At 38.1% G+C, this 19,132-nt stretch overlaps 1 protein-coding gene across 1 annotated transcript; it reads left to right on the top strand.

Moving 5' to 3' along the window:
- The first annotated feature begins 2,527 nt into the window (after positions 1 to 2,527).
- LOC142617415 (uncharacterized) lies at positions 2,528 to 8,083 on the top strand. The gene is made up of 4 exons (XM_075790290.1): positions 2,528 to 2,947; positions 3,465 to 3,562; positions 7,467 to 7,535; positions 7,623 to 8,083. Exons 1-3 carry the CDS (start codon positions 2,689 to 2,691, stop codon positions 7,518 to 7,520), a joined length of 411 nt encoding a protein of 136 aa, XP_075646405.1. The 5' UTR covers positions 2,528 to 2,688; the 3' UTR covers positions 7,521 to 7,535; positions 7,623 to 8,083.
- Positions 8,084 to 19,132: the final 11,049 nt, after the last annotated feature.

Raw genomic sequence — 19,132 nt, 5'->3', positions numbered from 1 at the left:
TTCTTTTTTTCTCATAAGAAGGTTGTAAAAGTTTTTTTTTTTTTTTTTGAGAAGAAGGAAGGTTGTAAAAGCCGTTCAACAACAAAATTAAATTTCAAATTTTAATAGTTTTTTAATAATGAAATATTAGGAAATTCCAAATCTTGTTTTATGAATGATGGGAGACAAAAAATAAAGCATAAGTTCTAAAGTCTGTGGCTTTTGGTTTCTATAGATCTATACCATTTGAATTATTGAATTTGTGAAGACTTAGGGCCCATTTGGTTTGTAATTTGTCATCACTCATCACTTAAAATACCCCAATTTTTCAAATCCTCTATTTGACATCTTAACTCAGACCCAGTTTTCAACTTCAACAGTTGGGGGGGGGGGGGGGGTTTCACAGGAAAAAAAAAAAAAAAAAAAACCCAAAGTTTGTCAAACATTGCGGCTGAGTTTCACCAAAAAAAAAAAAATCAGTCTTTTGTCAAACATTGCGGCTGGATATATGGGGTTAATTATGAAAGTGTCATCATAACTCTGTTTCCATAACTTGAAAACACCTAAAATGTGTTTTCAGTTTCTATAACTCATCACTCAAAAATCATAAAATTGAGTGATGGAAACAAGAGTTGAAAACCAAGCCAAACAAAAAAAATTTATGTGGATCCCACGTGTTTTGATACCTCAATTATGAGTTTTGGATCATATCACTCAAAACTCCTCTAAACCAAATAGCCCCTTACTTATTCACTAGTCCTATGGTTGATCTAAATACATCTTAACCGAAAGTTTTGAAGATAGAATTTGTGAAGACTTACTTTGGAATTTAGTAAAATAATAAATGTTGTTGATAACTTTTTATATTTTCCATAAAAGTGGTGTCAAAACTTTCTTATTATGATTTATTAACAATTGCCTTAAAGACATCCATTAATATGACCTATGTAAGTGACATATTACTAGATCAAGTAAAGAAGATTTTTGTTGGATAAGATTTCTCTCCAAATTAATCTTACATTTTTTTGTTGGATATAAATTTTAAAAATCTAACTGTTAGATTACATATTCTTTATATGCTTAACACGCATATCAAATTTCATTCAAATTGGATATTGTTTATTATATAATCAATAAACTTATTTTTTTTATGTATAATTTTAGACCACAAAAACTTGAAATTTAAATATTTAATTGATGATATAGCTATTAATATTTATTTTTCTTGAAATTTTGTAAATACGGAGGATATAATAAGAACATATAATCTAACAGATATATTTTTTAAATTCACATCCAATAATAAGATTGCGAAGGGTTTGAAATGTTTTTCTCTAAACTTTATTTTCTCCAAAATAACACTTAAAGTAGTGTGATTGTGTGAACTTCTATTTGAGGCAAAATCTAGGACCAATAAACCATGGGTTGTGTTAATACGCACCGCAAGGTGCCTGTTAACCATAATTTTTTTTTAATACTTTTTTCAGACAAATTTTGTTTTTTTGCAGTTTGTCATTTTTTTTTTTTTTCAGTTTTGTAGGTACTATTTGGTGTCTTTTATGACTTTTTCTGAAATTTTTTTTAAAAATCTTTTTTGCACTGAACGTTCCCAATAAACTATTATTATTATTATTATTTTTTGGCTGAATTTTCATGATCTTTGTTGACACAAACACGAAATATTGGAAAAAAAGCAACGGGGTAGTCAATGCTGTTTTGGTTTCCACTTTGAAAAGTTTTGAACTTCCTAGTCGTTACTAGTACAGTACTACTAGTTAATACTTAATAGTTACCACTCCACCGCAACACTCCAAAGTGCAGGCCAAACTTACCCAAGTTTTCAAGTACAACATAAATCGAGTAAAAAAACAAATGCCCAAGTTGCCAACTGCCAAAACATCTTTAGTCCCCACACAACATTCCATGCCAGGCACACATGTTATCACATGAATCATATTCTTCTGTTCCAGTTCTACCCCTCTATTTTTAACCAACTATAGCATGCTACATACATGTCTTTTTTTCTTCTTAGTAAATACAAGGTTGGTATTTACTTTAGTTCTTTATCGATTTTAATCCCTGAAATTTAAAATGATTTTAAGTCTCTTAAAGTATCGTTTTTACTCTTTATGAAACGAAGCCCTCCATTTCAAGTCCCATTTCTTCAATTTTATGATTCAGATTAAATTTTATAAATTTGTTTTGATTTTCATGACAATTAAAAGTTATCATACAATAAGATTAAAAGAAAAAAAATGGACGAAATGAATAAGATTTGATACTTGGAAAATCCCCTTTCCTATATGTATATGTTCAAATATTTCTCAAAAAAAAAAATTGAAATTTTTCTTGTTAAAAATATTATAAATAAAATTAAAAACTAGCTGAAATAATATAATACGACTTATAAATAATATTAAAAAATAAAATAACACTCATAAACAACAACAAAAATAAACTGAAAAAGAAATAAGCTTTTTAGCCGGGTAAAAAGTGCACTTGGCATTGATATTTTAGTAAAAAAATTACCAAAGAGAAAGATGGTTGCGTGCAAACTGCAAACACACACACACACTCTCTCTCTCTCTCCAACTTTATTCTTACTCTTTAGCTTCACACTTTCTCACTCACTCTCTCTCTCTCTCTCTCTTTACTCTTCACTCTCTTTCACTTCACTCTTCTTCTTCTTCTTCTTCTCTTCACTCCTCAATGGCTATCAACAGAGACTCAACGCCTCCACCGATGATCGGCAAAATTGGACCATACACTGTGTTCATGACCCCACCATCCACTCCTTCCCCAAAGCCTTTTCAGCAACCTGTCTTCGATTCACCCAAGAAGATCGTGGTTCCTCCGCCGCCGCCGGTGCAGCCTCCGCCGCAACAGTTCACTAAGTCTCTTCAGTCCCCACATTCCAATGACTCTGTTGTTGGTTTCTTCAAGAATGCTGTCACCAAGGTCCAAAATGGTATGTGGGGTCTTTCAGTTTTGGCTCAGTTTTTATGGATTTTTTTTATGATTCTTTGGTTTTTGGGTGAAATGAGAAGGAATATGAAAAACCCAGTTGCAAAAATGTGTTCTTTATGCTCATTTGTTAATGGAAAAAACATATAATTTAACTAAAATTTTTTAAGTACTTAACTGAGAAAATGGAGGAGAAATAAGATTAATAGAAATAGTAAAAGAGAACATGTCATTTACGACTTTGGATAGAATAGAATGGCAGAATAGAATACATAAAAAGTTTGGGACTAAGGCTTGGTGGTTGTTGTTGTAGTATCTATGAAAGCTCAAGTTGGTAGGATAGTCTAAGTTGAAGTTGGTTGTTGGGGGCTGGGTTTGGTGGAGGATTTTTTTTTTTCTCAAATATTTTGTAATGAAATTATGTGATTTAGTGTTTTTTGGTTTAGTAATGATATTGTTATTTATGCTTTCTTTGTAATCGGACAATTTGTAAGAGATTTTTTTTTTGGGGTATTATGCAGCACATTCAAGTTTGGATGACCATTTGGCGCGGTGGTTTGGGTTGAACCAGTCCAAGTATCAATGGGCGCTAGATGATTATTATGAGAGCAAGGGATTGGTAAGCACTTGATTTTGAAGTAAATGTGCACCGAGTATTTCTTATGACTTTGGTTCTCTGAATTTTAGCAGCTTTAGTGGAATGGTTTGGTTGGGTACAATATGTTGATATTGACTGTTGAAGGTATATGGGGAGTAGCTTGTAAGCAACTATTACTTTGCAATGATTATATTGTTTCATTGTGCCTTTGCTACATCATTGATCAAGATTAAGCTTAAAATTTTTTTTTTTTGGAACGTATTCATTATTCTTTGATTTCTTTTGTTGTGATTTTAGAAAGTTAGTTGTGTTAAAGGCTTAAAGCATTTAACCCGAAAACTCCCTCTTACATCCAGGTTGACTAGGCCCAATATAAACCAAAATGAAGACAATCGGGTCCTATGACCCAACCAAAACAAAGACAAACAGGCCTGGTGCACAGATTCCAAGAATAAATAAACCAATATCTGATACCATCTTAAGTCATCCAACTCAAAAACATAAGCCAGTAGGTGGAGTGGTCCAACTTTATCTTAGATCTGAAATATCCATTTAATAGGCTAGCATGCTGTCATTCAGAAATTTAGTTAAATGGCCATGCTTTGCTTGTTTAGTTGAACTTGGATATCCTGATTCTTAGATATGAAACTACTGCAATTTGACAACACCAAGAACCCATACTGCCCCAAGCCATATCTGCCATCCCGAATTGTCCACCCAAAGCCCATGAATGCCGGCCAAGTGATCCATTCAATACCACCGCCACCTTGTGATTTTAATCCTTCATTAAAAAAAAAGAAAAGAAACCTCAATGATTACTTGTGAGCCCTTTTTCACCAACCTTGCCTTGCCCATTGGTTTTTGAATTTTGTGTGCACTATGTTATGTAATTTACAGGCTGCTGAGGGGAGTGAGAGAGAGAGTAGAAGAAGGAAAAAAAATTGAAATGGATTTTAGAACCTTTTTCTCTATTATCAAATTTTAATTTTTTATGAAATTATTGTCATGTGATGTGATAGTATTTTTGTCGATTATAGCACTCCCGTAAGGGGGATTGGGGAGGATAAGAGTTGTTGGCTGCCTTGTAAAAGTAAGGGGTTCACGGTTAGTGCTTACTACCATCTCCTAGTTGGCCATAGTGAGTAGTTTTTCTCTTGAAAAAGCATTTGGAAGCAGAAGATTCCCTCTAGAGTGGCCTTCCTTGTATGGACTGCAGCCTTAGGGAAATGTCTGATAATTGACAACTTAAGGAAAAGAATGGTTTACATTTTGGATTGGTGTTATATGTGCAAGTGCAATAGTGAAAGTGTTGACCATCTTTTTCTCCATTGTCCGGTTGCTTTGGAGTTGTGGGATATGGTTTTCGGTTTATTTGGAGTCTGTTGGGTTATGCCTAGGTCTGTTGTTGGACTTTTGGCTTGCTGGCAAGGTCGTTTTGGTTGCCATCGTAATGGAGATATTTGGAAGGCCGTTCCTCATTGTTTGATGTGGTGTATTTGGAAGGAGAGAAATAATAGATGTTTTGAAGACAATGAGAGTTCCATGCCTGATCTCAAGCTTCTATTTTTCCGAACATTACTTGAATGGTTCTCTGTGTGGAGAAATCAACCTTTTTCTTCTCTTTTGGATTTACTTGACTTTTGTAATGTTCGTTGTGTACTTGGGTGTAATGTCTCTCTCTTTTTATTATCAATGAATCTTTATTACTTATAAAAAAAAAAAGTATTTCTGTCAATTAAACTAAGGGAATGATGACCAAAGGGTCAATTTGGACATTTCTCAAAATACAGGGGTTTTAGTTTCAAACAAAGACTAATAGGCCTGGCGCATGTAGTCTAAGAACAAATAATCCATGCTCTGATACCATCTTAAAGCATCCAACTCAAAAACTTAAGCTAGTAGGTGGTGTAGTAACCAAGCATACACACAATTGATTTGTGATTTCTTAATAAATTGAACAATTTAGATTCATTAAGTTTTCTGTTCATTTAAAATATATAGCATGGTATTAAATTACATCTGCCATAGGGAAAAGTTGCTAAGTTGCTTATGAAACTACTTGCAGTAGGAGTATCTTAGATATGGAATATCCTTTTAATAGGTTAGCATGCTGCTCAGAAATTATTAGGACTATGCTCTGCTTGTGTGGTTGAACTTGTTCTTCCCCAATATTAGTGACCTTATCTTCTTTTTTGCAAGTTTCTATTGCCTGATAAGTGATATGTGATTTCGTTTTCTGTGAATACCATTGATTTAACAATATTTTCACAAATACTGTCTAAGCGCCATAATTCCATTGATTTAGCAATAATTTCACTAATCCTGGCTAAGCGGCAACATGAGTTGAGGGATAACAAAGAATGTCTCCTACTGATTGAATTGTGCAGCTTAGGTGAAACTAGGTTTTCTGATGTCATGATGTATTAAAAGCCTCCATGTGGTGTATTAGGAAGGGGTTTGTGGCTCTTTCCTTTGCTTATTATCATAGACCTCGTATTCCTGTCTATCAGTTTCTACTTGCAGTACTACCTATAAATATGATCCCACTGAATGCAACTCCCATTGATATAATGAGATTATTAGGAAGGGGTCTTCAGCTCCTTCCTTTGCTTAATATCAGAGACGTCATCTTCCTTTTCTAAGTATGGACTCTGATATAAGGCCCTAAGACACATGGGTACAGATATGGGTACGGGTATGAGGATACAACATTTCTTGAAAAACTTAGGGTACAATATGTTGGGGATACGTTTATTAATTACTTATTAGATATATTTTTTATATATTGTTAAGCATATATCAATTTAAAAGCAATAATGGATGATAAAGTGAATCAATAACCATTAAATGCTGTGTAGAATACAAATCAAGATTCAAAAGAATAAATAAAAGATAACTAGATAAGTATTCAACATTGAAACCAATATATGAAGCATATAAATAAAATTCTTACAAGTTTGGGCTATCTCTCACTATCGGGATTGGGTTACAACGGTATCTAAGTCGTATCATAGATGCATCCTAGATGTATTGGCACTTAAAAAAAAAAAATTGATTGGGTGTGTATCTTAGAGGTATCCAGTATGATATTGGTACAATACGTATTGGATATGGGTACGTGAGCAAAAATGGAGTATCTGTGCATCCTAGATAAGGCCATAATATTCAGTTCATGACTGGTTACTGGCTTAAAATAAAATAAACTTGATATAAGACCGTAATATTCAGTGCATAACTGCCTTTTGGGTTAAAATTGAGTAAACTCTGGTTAAGGACAGACAGTCACAGCATTGCGTCATGTTTCTCTCTGGTTTAAGGTAGGACTGTTATTTTTGAATCTGGTTTGCCTGTTTGGATGAGTTAGACCTTGCGAATAAAGTGAAAATGCTACCCCAAGTGGAATTGTTTGGCATTTCTCTGCAAAGTTGCTTCCCTGTGGTACAGGAATTTCCCTGGTATAGCTACTTCCTGCCCTTGTAAGAATGGGGAGGGTAAGGTCCTTGGTTCCAACTAGGTCCCCGTATAACTTACCAATAGAATAAGAAGAAAGGGATTGCCATCGAGCTGGTCAGATAAAAACATGACTGAGATTCAATGTAGACAGTGGCATGTGTTCCTCAACTTGATTTAAAGCAACTATGCTAATATCAAAGAAACAACTAGTTTGCCAAGAGCCTTTTCAAATCCACCCAACTCCGTTGTTGAACTTGTAACCATAAAAAAGAGCCAACTAGTTTTTTGTTTTGTTTTTTATTTTTTATTTTTTATTTTGGGGTGTGGAATAATGCATGTGAACTTTTATGCTGCAATGAATAATGTCGAACCTAGCTTCATGATAGATTTTCAATTACATGGTCTTTATTGCAGTTTCTTGTATTCAGCTCCTATTTTACCATGTAAAACATTTTGAAATTCACTACTGCAGGAAAAGGGGGATGCAAAAGCTAAAGATTTATCTAGCAAAATACAGAGTGTGTAAAATGCTTGTTGGCTGGTAACTTAATATTTGATTTTAAATTTCTGCTTTAACTGGAATTTTTATTGGAGGTTCTTGAACTCTGAAATTTTTTTTGTTATGCAGAATTTATTGAAAGTGGAAGTGTCTGCAAACTACTTTTGAGTATACTATATCTATATACCTATCTATGGAATAGTGGAATTGCATCGAATTTGTAAACGATCCTTTGATCAACATATGTGATCTGGTTAATGCAATTCTCTCTCCTAGTGCAACAGCTAACTGAACTTGGTTGTGTGATGGCCTGAGGCATGTAATCTCTTTTTTTTTTTTTTAGCCAAACTTTTTATTCATGTACTGCCTTGAACTGTTACCTAATTTAGTTTGGGTCAAGTTTTTGGCTTGTGTACCTTGGAACTGTTAATGTGTTTTGAATTTGTATTGTATTTAGTAAAAGCAATTATTTGTAACTTCCGATTGTGGGAGGGCCTTTTAAGCATGTAGCCATATTATTATTGAACTGATATAGGATGGTTAATGTAATCAGGTTACTCAGAATCAGAATATTTCTCTTAATTTAAAAAGGTGTGGAGAGCAGGGTGAGCATAAATGATGGATGGATACATAAATGAATGATTAATGATTGTAGACTAGATTAAGAAAACAATTGCCATTTTCATCTGCAAAATACCGGATTGCGGTCAACAATTTGTCACATTGTTTGGTTCATGTGAATTCACAGCAGTTCAAGAGGGAATTTATGCTTGTGGCTTATTGTGAATGTCGAGAGTGATTGGATTTTGGCTGAGTGAAGACTATAGGGAATTGCAGTTTAAAGGTTTGCCTTTGGACTATGTGACATGTTTTCAGGAAGAATGGGAGACATGATCGATCATTGTACTTAAAATAAAATAGACATGGTTTAATTTAGGGATAATTACAGTTTTTCCACCAGTGGTTTGGGATGGATTTGTTTTGTCTGTGTGGTTTGATTGGTTTCAAATATAACATTTTGTCAACCAAGATCGAATCTTTAGCTTTAAAGGGGTAGAAGGGTGTCTTTTCCTCTTTTCTTTTTATCTTTTTCATCACCTCCCTCTCCCTTAGCTTTTGTCGATTCTCCTCTCTCTTTTCCCTTGATTTTTTTACCTAGAAGCTTCGAGTGTATCAACACAGCATTGTTTTCTCGTGTCACAGAGTGATTTTGGTATGTTGAGAGATCCGGCCCTTTCCAAATGGTGATATCTCCCTCTGACATATCATCATCTCAAGGAAAGTGGGTTGTTAAAAAAATGAGTGCTATTGGTGCTTATTTGGCACTTAACAAAGACATCAACAAAGGACATGGATTGAAGGACTTTGTTTCCAAACCCTATGAAACGCTAGGGGTCTTAATTTACAATTTAAACTTTAGGGGACAAATATATATATATACACACACATTTTTTTTTTTTTAAATTTGGCCGATAAGGGAGTTACAAAAGTTAATAGACTCCCACTTTTAAAACAAGAAGTTGGCAAAACAAATCCGTCCTGAACTACATATGGATAACATGAAAATTGTATTTGGGAGGGTAAAAACTAGTAGGATAGAAGATATTTATTTTCTACTATGTGTGTTTCGTTGGGAGGACGGAAATATATATATATATATATATATATATATTTTTTAAAATTTGGCCGATAAGGGAGTTACAAAAGTTAATAGACTCCCACTTTTAAAACAAGAAGTTGGCAAAACAAATCCGTCCTGAACCACATGGATAACATGAAAATTGTATTTGGGAGGGTAAAAACTAGTAGGATAGAAGAGATTTATTTTCTACCATATGTGTTTCGTTGGGAGGACGGAAAAGTGGAAGGATGTAAATTTCCTTTATTTGCTTGGGAAAAAAAAAGAAGAGAAAATGAAACATGTAATTAGTATAAATTTACTCTCATGTCCCAAAAAATATCGTTTGATTCAAAAAGAAAAAAGAAAGAAATACAAAAGAGAATGATGTAAATGAGTCATTTTCTTTCTATCCCCTTCTTTCATTTTCTTCTCAAATTAGAGAGATTGATTTTTGGTGGGCCAAAGGGAGAACATCTAAGCTCCACCAAAATCCAACCCATTTTCACCTCTCAACCAAACAACCAAAAACCTTATCTCTCTCTCTCTCTCTCTCTCTCTCTCTCTCCTAAATCACCCCAACCAAATGGACACTCAAAAGAATTTTGGTAAGCATTTGGCTAGCTTATTTGAGATAAGCCAATTTATTTGCTAAAGTTTTTGTTGTCTCATCTTTAAGCAAATAAGCTTGACCAAAAACTCAAGGTCTTACAAAATTAAGCTCGGGAAGTTGCTAGATCTGTTGGTTGTACTTGGTGATTAACATAAAATAAGTGGCAGAGAATTAATGGCCAACTAATAACACAAAAATGAGAACTTGGACGAATGATGTGGTTAAGAATATGAGATCAAGACAGTGACTCTTTTTAAAGAAGAATTGATGACTTATAATAATTTTTGAGAAGTTTGAATCAAGAGCGGAGGGTTTGATGAATCTACATGCTAGGCAAGGATTTTGTGGCAACATCGATGCGACTTAGTGCTTCTTCCTTGTATTCAAGAACTACGTAGATTTGGATTTTTTTTTTCACCATGCATTTGACATTGTTTTATCACTAATTTTGATGATTTTATAATCAGTAGTCACATTCGTCTACATTATAAAACTTAAAGGATTACTGCTGGTGCCTGACAGAGGACAAATTATACATGTCTGCTTCCTCTGCATGTCATAGTCTTATGACTTATATGTTCATGTTATGGCCAGGCCGGCAGGCTTGTCATTTTACCATTTCAATAAGCAAGCCAAGCCCCACATGGATTCAAGTATATTCATAGTAGGAAGGGACAGATTAATGAATTGAACTAGGAATATTGGTCAAAGCATGGCTCTCATTTTGGAAGTTTCATTGAATTCAAGATGTGCTATTCTCTCTTTTGTTGTGAACTTGATGTTGTACCAATCATCTATTCACCTTTTTTTACTTGTAAGTTCGTCTCTTTCACATGCCATAGACTATAGAGTTTGTGGGGGTAGTTTTAAGTCTGTATTTCATTTCCTGAATAATGTCCCCAACAGAACTTCTTCTTCTGGGCTTCGGTAAGATTTTAAATCCATCCTTTGAGGTCTATGATAGTAAGCAAAGTACAGAGTGTGTAAAATCCTTGTTGGATGGTAACTTAATATTTTATTTTAGTTTCTGTTTTACTGGAAATGTTTATTGGAGGTTCTTGAACTTGAAAATGTTTTTGTAAGGCAGAATTTGTTGGAAGTGGAAGTATCTGCAGACTTTCCTGTTGAGCATACTATATCAATATACCTATGTATGGAATAGCAAAGTGCATTGAATTTGTACAGGATCCAAAAAATATCTGGGATCTGGTTAATGTGATTCTCTCCTAGTGCAGCAGCTAACTGAACTTGGTTGTGTGACAGTCCATGAGGCATGTAATCTCATTTCATTTTTTTTTCCCTTCGAGCCAAACTTTTTGTTCATATACTGCATTGAGCTGTTACCTAATCTAGTTTGGATCAAGTTTTGGCTTGTGTACCTTGGAAGTGTTAATGTGTTTGTATTTGCATTGTATTTTAATTAGTAAAAGCAACCGTTTGTAACTTCTGATGTGGAAGATGCTTTCAAGCATGTAGCCATGCTATTATTGAGCTGGTTGACCAATATAGGCAGCATTAAATGTAACTAGCCGCGAACCCGCGCGTTGTGTGTGATAATTATTTTTATGGTAATTTTATTAACTTTTTTTTTTTTACAATTTAAACTAATTTAATAAAGAATAATGTATTTCATAATCATATTTTTCTTTATTATAAGAACAATCATAACTATAATATAAGAATAATCATAAATCATAAATATAAATTTTGTCGTACCAAAATGAAAACAATACAATTTTTCTCAAAAATTCAAAAGGCCAGTTAACAAAAATATTCATTTTTTAATAAACGTTATTTATAACATTTTGTGAACCATTAAAAAGATAAAATTTGGAAATTATTTTTTTAGTTTTAAACAAACTTTCTCAAACCTTATTTTTTCTACCACCAATCCAAAACACTAAAAAATGTAACTAAGAAAATTAATAAACTTAATAATGATTAATTGGATCAATTAGGAAAAACAATTTGTTGTTGATAATCTATTAAGGTTATTTTCTTTGTAGAAATTGTAATTTCATCCACCCAAAACATATTATAAAATAAACAATTATTAGCAAAATCTAAGAATTAAATTTCTATATATGCATTGTTATAAAATAATAATAACAATTAAAGTAAAATTGCAAAAGCTAAAATTTGTCACCCATCTAATTATTTTTGTTTGGCTAGCCTTTACTTTTTTCTAAATAAATGACATTATAGAGTACTTCGAATACAATTATTAAGAGTACTGTGGGGAGTAAAAATATCTTAAAAGGGATATGGGCCATTGGGCCTCGCTAAGGAAGGCCGACCTACTCTTGGGTTTAGGGCTTGTTGATACTCTAGGTCGGCCCATACGCCGAGGATCCGAGGACCGAGCCGAGGATGCTTTTCCCCTCGGACTGACACCAAAGAACCCGGGACTTCATGGTACAGGTTAGGGAATGGCACGGTCAAGACCAATGGTTAAAGGGGGTGAACCTCAGAATGCCCCGGAAGCACCGGTGTTGAAGAAATGTCAAAAATAAAGGCTGCTACTTCCACATTAAAGACCCTGCACCTACCACCCTGGCTGCATTAATGGGGAGGTGACACTTGAACAGTGGAAGGAAAACTTCTAGTTACTGTTCAAAGGCACTAAGAAAAGAAATATCTAGGCTAAGGGAGGAATTGGGGCAACACGTGGATAACGTATTAAAAAGAGGAGTATTTAAGGAGGGACTTGGAACAGAAACAAGACGGAACTTTTTGTAACCTAAAAAGACAAAAGACAAAGGGAGAGATATAATATAAGAACAGCTCTCGGCTTACGTCCGAGGAGGCCCAGTTACAATATTCCTTGTTGTTTTCAATTACTTGCAATCTTTAGTTTGTCATTTAATCCTCATATACTTCTAACCTGGGTTTCAAGCCCACACTCTACAAATTCTTATTGTTTAAGGCTCATTGGGCCTGAGCCCATAACTATTCTTGGGTCCAGGTGCAATTGTGCGCTTACAATTGGCGCCGTCTGTGGGAAATCTAGTCTAGAAGTAGTAGGGATATTATGGCAGGCTTAGGCTCTCACCATGCAGAGTCACAAGGATCACAACCGGAAGATCATTTCGAACGTCTTGAACATCGTAGGGATCGTGAGGGAAGCGTCCATACAGAATATCCCGGGGCTAGCCATACTCATGGAGGGGGTAGCACTACCCACGATGAGGGCTCTAAATCCATGTAGAAGGAAATCAATCGTTTGAAGAGGAAGTTACGCTGTGCTAAACGTAAGGTTTCCCCGTCCTCATCTAGTTCTTCCTCAGAGAAGGATGGGGGACATGGCTACGGTTCAAGGTCATATTCCCCCACCAGTGCAACATCCTCTGGTGAGGAGAACGACCAGCCAATCCGCAGACGTAAGAAGCTTCGTCCTAGGGGTTTAGGCAACGATACCATGAGTAGGGCGTTGCACCAACTCTCTAAATCTCCGTTTTCACGTAGGATTGAGAGGGGGAGGCTCCCCAGGAGGTTCACCCAGCCCACGTTTACCATCTATAATGACCGGACTGATCCGGTGGAGCACGTGAGTCACTTCAACCAAAGGATGGCAGTGCACTCACACAACGAGACTTTGATGTGTAAAGTCTTCCCCTCCAGCTTGGGACCTGTGGCTATGAGATGGTTCAACGGTCTCAAGTCGGGGTCTGTAGGCTCGTTTGGGGAACTAACTAGGGCATTTGCTTCTCGGTTCATTACTTGTAGCGAGTCCCTCGGCCCTTGGACTCATTGCTATCCATGGTCATGAAGGAAGGGGAGACACTGAAAGCATACTTCGACAGATATTGGGAGATGTTTAATGAAATAGACGGCGACTTTGATGAGGTGGCGCTAAATACCTTTAAGGTAGGCCTCCCTACTGATCACGACCTAAGAAAGTCTTTGACGAAAAAGCCCGTCCGCAGCGTACGTCGTCTTATGGATCGTATTGATGAATATAAAAGGGTAGAGGAAGACCGGCAACGGGGAAAAGGAAAGGAGAAGGTTATCCCGCAGGAGAGAAGCGATTTCAGGTCTTACAGATATCACAACAACAAGCCGAGGAGGGATTATTTCGGACAATCCGGCTCGGCAGCACCCCAAGCTGAAAATACTGTGAACCGAGAACCAAGACATCGCTTATTAGAAAAAGTTCGTAAAGAGCCCTTCTTTAGATGGCCCGGCAAGATGGCAGGGGACCCTGCGAGAAGAAATCAAAACCTTTTCTGTCAGTACCATCAGGATGTGGGCCACACTACTGAGAACTGCCGGACCCTGTGGAACCATCTAGAGCAGCTCGTCGGAGAGGGAAAGTTGAAGCAGCATTTGTGTCAGCCCACTGGGCAGGTCAGTCAAGTTGGTTCAAACAACCAAAGGAACAGTTCATCTCGGCCAGCATTGGGAACAATTAATGTTATCTTCGCCGCACCTGGTAGGACCGGCTCAGGTCCCACTAGGGTCATGGCGGTTTCCCATCCGCAGGCCGAGGATGTGGGTGGTAGGCCGAAGAGATTAAAGAGCACTTTACCTGTCTTGGGTTTCTCCGAGGAGGATAAAATAGGAACTATCCAGCCCCATGACGATGCTCTTGTGGTTACCCTCAGAATAGGGAATTATGACGTGAAGAGGGTGATGATAGATCAGGGCAGCGGTGCAGATATCATGTACCCTGATCTATTTAAGGGGTTAAGGTTGGAGTTGGAAGATTTAACTCCTTATGACTCACCTCTTATTAGCTTTGAAGGGAGAGCCGTTGTGCCAAAAGGACAGATCCGTTTACCTGTTCAATCCGGCACAGAAACGGTTGAAGTAGATTTCATTGTGGTTGACGCGTACTCTCCATATACAGCCATCCTCGCCAGGCCATGGCTGCACGCCCTGGGAGCCGTCTCCTCTACCTTGCACGTTAAGGTTAAATTCCCCTCGGGGGAACATGTTGAGGAAATCCTCGGCAGTCAGGTAGTGGCCAGACAATGCATCTCCGCTGCAGTACTTCGTCAGTCAGAAGTCGAGTTATCAACCTTGCCCATCCAGGAGTCATAGCAATTAACAGCTCCGGAGGCACCTGGAGCGATGACGGAAGATGAGGCTGTTTGCGAGGAGTTAGAGAAGTTTGTAATAGCAGATGATCCAGAGAGGTTCTTCCAAGTTGGCATACTTTTGCCATACCAAGAGAAGATGGAGTTGTTGCAATTTCTGAAGGACAATATAGATGTCTTTGCGTGGGACCCTTATGAGGCTCCAGGCGTAGATCCGAGCTTTATTTGTCATCGTTTAAACGTCAATCCGGCCATCGTTCCGAGGAGGCAGCCACCTCGGCGATCTTCCCGAGAACATTCTGAGGCTGTGAAGGAAGAGGTTCTTAAACTCAAAAGGGCGGGGGCTATTAAAGAAGTTTTCTACCCTGAATGGTTGGCTCATACTGTTGTCGTTAAGAAGAAAAACGGCAGGTGGAGAGTATGTGTGGACTTTACTGATCTGAACAAGGCCTGTCCTAAAGATTCTTTCCCAATGCCACGGATTGATCAACTGGTAGATGCTACTGTCGGACATCCTCGGATGAGTTTCCTGGACGCCTTTCAGGGTTACCACCAAATTCCCTTGGCGTTAGAGGATCAGGAAAAGACTGCTTTCATTACTCCAACGGGGAACTATCATTATAAGGTCATGCCATTTGGGTTAAAAAATGCTGGGGCTACTTATCAAAGAATGATGACCCGAATGTTTGAACAAAGAATCGGGGAAAACCATAGAAGTATACGTGGATGATATGGTGGTAAAGAGTAAGACGGTACCTTCGCACATGACAGATTTGGCCGACACCTTCCAAATGCTGAGGAAGTATAAGTTGCGCCTTAACGCCTCCAAGTGTTCTTTTGGCGTGGGATCTGGAAAGTTCTTAGGATATATGATCACTCATAGGGGCATAGAGGTGAACCCAGTGCAGGTTAGGGCTATTCAAAATTTGAATCCGCCTAGTAAACAAATGGAGTTTCAGATTTTTACAGTAATGTTTGCTGCGTTGAACTTATTTTTTTCTCGGTCAGCTGACCGGTGCCGCCCTTTCTTTCAGTTGTTGAACAAGTGGAAAGGGTTTCAGTGGACCGAGGATTGTGAGTCAGCTTTCCAACAGCTTAAGCAATATCTATCTCGGCCACCCATTTTATCTCGCCCTGAGGTGGACGAGGTTTTATTCGCTTATCTGGCCGTGGCTATTCATGCGGTGAGTCTAGTCCTTATAAGGAATGAAGATGGAGTGCAGAGGCCGATCTACTATGTTAGTAAGTCCTTGAATGAAGTCGAGGTGCGCTATTTGCCCTTGGAAAAAGCACTTCTGGCTGTAGTCCACGCCACGCGCAAACTTCCTCATTATTTCCAATCTCATACTGTGGTTGTTTTAACCCAGTTACCGCTCAAGGCTGTGTTGCGTAGTGCTGATTATTCTGGCAGAGTGGCAAAATGGGGAACCGTTTTGGGAGCCTTTGATGTTAAGTACAAGCCTCGCACCTCGGTGAAAGGTCAGGTCCTCGCTGATTTGGTGGCAGAGTTTGCTGAACCATTGTTAGAAGAAACTTCAAAGGGAGCGCACATGGGTGAAAAACCAGTTGGTGTGATCACAGCCGTATCGCCCTCGGCTTGGAAAGTTTATGTGGATGGGGCTGCTAATCATAAAGGGTCTGGCGTTGGACTTGTTCTAATGTCCCCTGAAGGAATTGTCTTTGAAAAATCTTTGAGATTGGCTTTCTCGGCTACTAATAATGAGGCCGAGTATGAAGCAGTCTTGGTAGGCATGCGAATGGTACATAAGATGGGTGGCAAGGAAATCCATGTGTTCTCGGACTCTCAATTAGTGGTCGGCCAAGTCATGGGGACCATGGAGGCTAGAGACCCCAGAATGCAAGAATATTTGGCCCAGGTTAAACGTCAGCGAGCTGAATTCGACTCATTTGCCTTAGCTCATGTCTCTAGGAGAGGAAACACTCATGCAGATTCTTTGGCTACATTGGCCACATCCTCGGCACAAGGTCTACCAAGGGTGATTCTCGTTGAGGATCTGGTAGAACCTTCTCTTATAGCTGCTGACGCACCTCGCATCCATCTAATAAGGCCTGGTCCTAGTTGGATGGATTCGATCATATCTTTTCTCAAAAATGACATCCTTCCCGAAGACAAAGTTGAAGCAGAAAAGGTACGTCGAAAGGCGCCGCGTTTCTGGTTGTCCGAGGACCAGAAGCTATACAAACGATCCTTTTCGGGACCGTATTTGTTATGTGTACACCCTGAATCAACAGAATCATTACTGGAGGAATTGCATGAGGGAATTTGTGGAAGCCACACTGGAGGAAGGTCCTTAGCCCATAGAGCCCTGACTCAGGGTTATTGGTGGCCCAATATGCAGAGGGAGGCTCAGGACTATGCCAGAAAATGTGATCAGTGCCAGAGGTTCGCCCCTAATATCCACCAACCTGGAGGGGTTCTTAACCCTCTCTCCAGCCCTTGGCCTTTCGCGCAATGGGGCTTGGACATTGTAGGGCCCTTTCCGAGAGCTGCTGGAAACAAAAGATGGTTGCTCGTGGGAACAGACTACTTTACTAAGTGGGTCGAGGCTGAGCCTTTGGCCAATATCCGAGATGTTGATTCCAAGAAATTTATCTGGAAAAATATTGTTACTAGATTCGGTATACCACATACACTCGTCTCGGACAATGGCGTTCAATTTGACAGCAAGGCCTTTAGGCAATACTGTGGTGAGATGGGTATCATAAATAGATACTCTACTCCAGCTTATCCTCGAGGAAATGGGCAGGCCGAGGCCGTTAACAAGGTCATAGTCAACGGGCTTAAGAAGAGGTTAGACGATGCGAAAGGCAGGTGGGTAGAAGAGCTCCCTCATGTCCTGTGGACGTATCGGACCACACCGCGTAGGTCCACTGGAGAAACTCCATTCTCTATGACTTATGGAGCCGAGGCGGTGATACCACTGGAATCCGGTTTTCCTACTCTAAAGACAAGTTCTTTTAGTCCAGAGAAAAACGAGGGACTTCTAGAGAAAGATCTTGATTTACTTGAGGAACGGCGTGAGGCAGCTATGGTCCAATTGGCGTATTATCAGCAGAAGCTAAAACGAGGGTATGATGCCCACGTGAAGCTAAGGCCACTTGCACCTGGTGATCTTGTATTAAGGAAAGTTGTAGGCACTTCTAAGAACCCAGCATGGGGTAAGCTAGGACCTAACTGGGAAGGCCCCTACCGCATTGTTTCAATAGCAGGCATAGGGTCATATAGGCTAGCTGACCTAGATGAACGAGTTGTACCACGTCCATGGAATGTAAATAATCTTAGAAGGTATTATTATTAATCAAATAAGCTTTTGTCAATTAATATTTCAAAGTTATGGCTAGCTCTCACGTTTGAAGTTACAATTTTTGAGAATCAAACAGAAACTTGGTTAAGTGTAGTCCTCGGACCACAAACCTTGTGGAAATTGATGTCTTATCATTTGTTAAACAGAACCTTAGTTATGCCGGGTCTTCGGACCTCCTACTTTGGGAAAATTAACATTTGAAGTTACAATTTTTGAGAATCAAACAGAAACTTGGTTAAGTGTAGTCCTCGGACCACAAACCTTGTGGAAATTGATGTCTTATCATTTGTTAAACAGAACCTTAGTTATGCCGGGTCTTCGGACCTCCTACTTTGGGAAAATTAACATTTGAAGTTACAATTTTTGAGAATCAAACAGAAACTTGGTTGAGTGTAGTCCTCGGACCACAAACCTTGTGGAAATTGATGTCTTATCATTTGTTAAACAGAACCTTAGTTATGCCGGGTCTTCGGACCTCCTACTTTGGGAAAATTAACATTTGAAGTTACAATTTTTGAGAATCAAACAGAAACTTGGTTGAGTGTAGTCCTCGGACCACAAACCTTGTGGAAATTGATGTCTTATCATTTGTTAAACAGAACCTTAGTTATGCCGGGTCTTCGGACCTCCTACTTTGGGAAAATTAACATTTGAAGTTACAATTTTTGAGAATCATTAGGATACTTGGTTGAGTTTAGTCCTCGGACCACAAACCTTGTGGAAATTGATGTCTTATCATTTGTTAAACAGAACCTTAGTTATGCCGGGTCTTCGGACCTCCTACTTTGGGAAAATTAACATTTGAAGTTACAATTTTTGAGAATCAAACAGAAACTTGGTTGAGTGTAGTCCTCGGACCACAAACCTTGTGGAAATTGATGTCTTATCATTTGTTAAACAGAACCTTAGTTATGCCGGGTCTTCGGACCTCCTACTTTGGGAAAATTAACATTTGAAGTTACAATTTTTGAGAATCAAACAGAAACTTGGTTGAGTGTAGTCCTCGGACCACAAACCTTGTGGAAATTGATGTCTTATCATTT

Source organism: Castanea sativa, chromosome 1, assembly GCF_040712315.1.
Source record: "Castanea sativa cultivar Marrone di Chiusa Pesio chromosome 1, ASM4071231v1".
Classification (NCBI taxonomy): domain Eukaryota; kingdom Viridiplantae; phylum Streptophyta; class Magnoliopsida; order Fagales; family Fagaceae; genus Castanea; species Castanea sativa.
The sequence above is the reverse complement of the archived record's forward strand: the minus strand, read 5'-3'. Positions and strand labels throughout refer to the sequence as shown.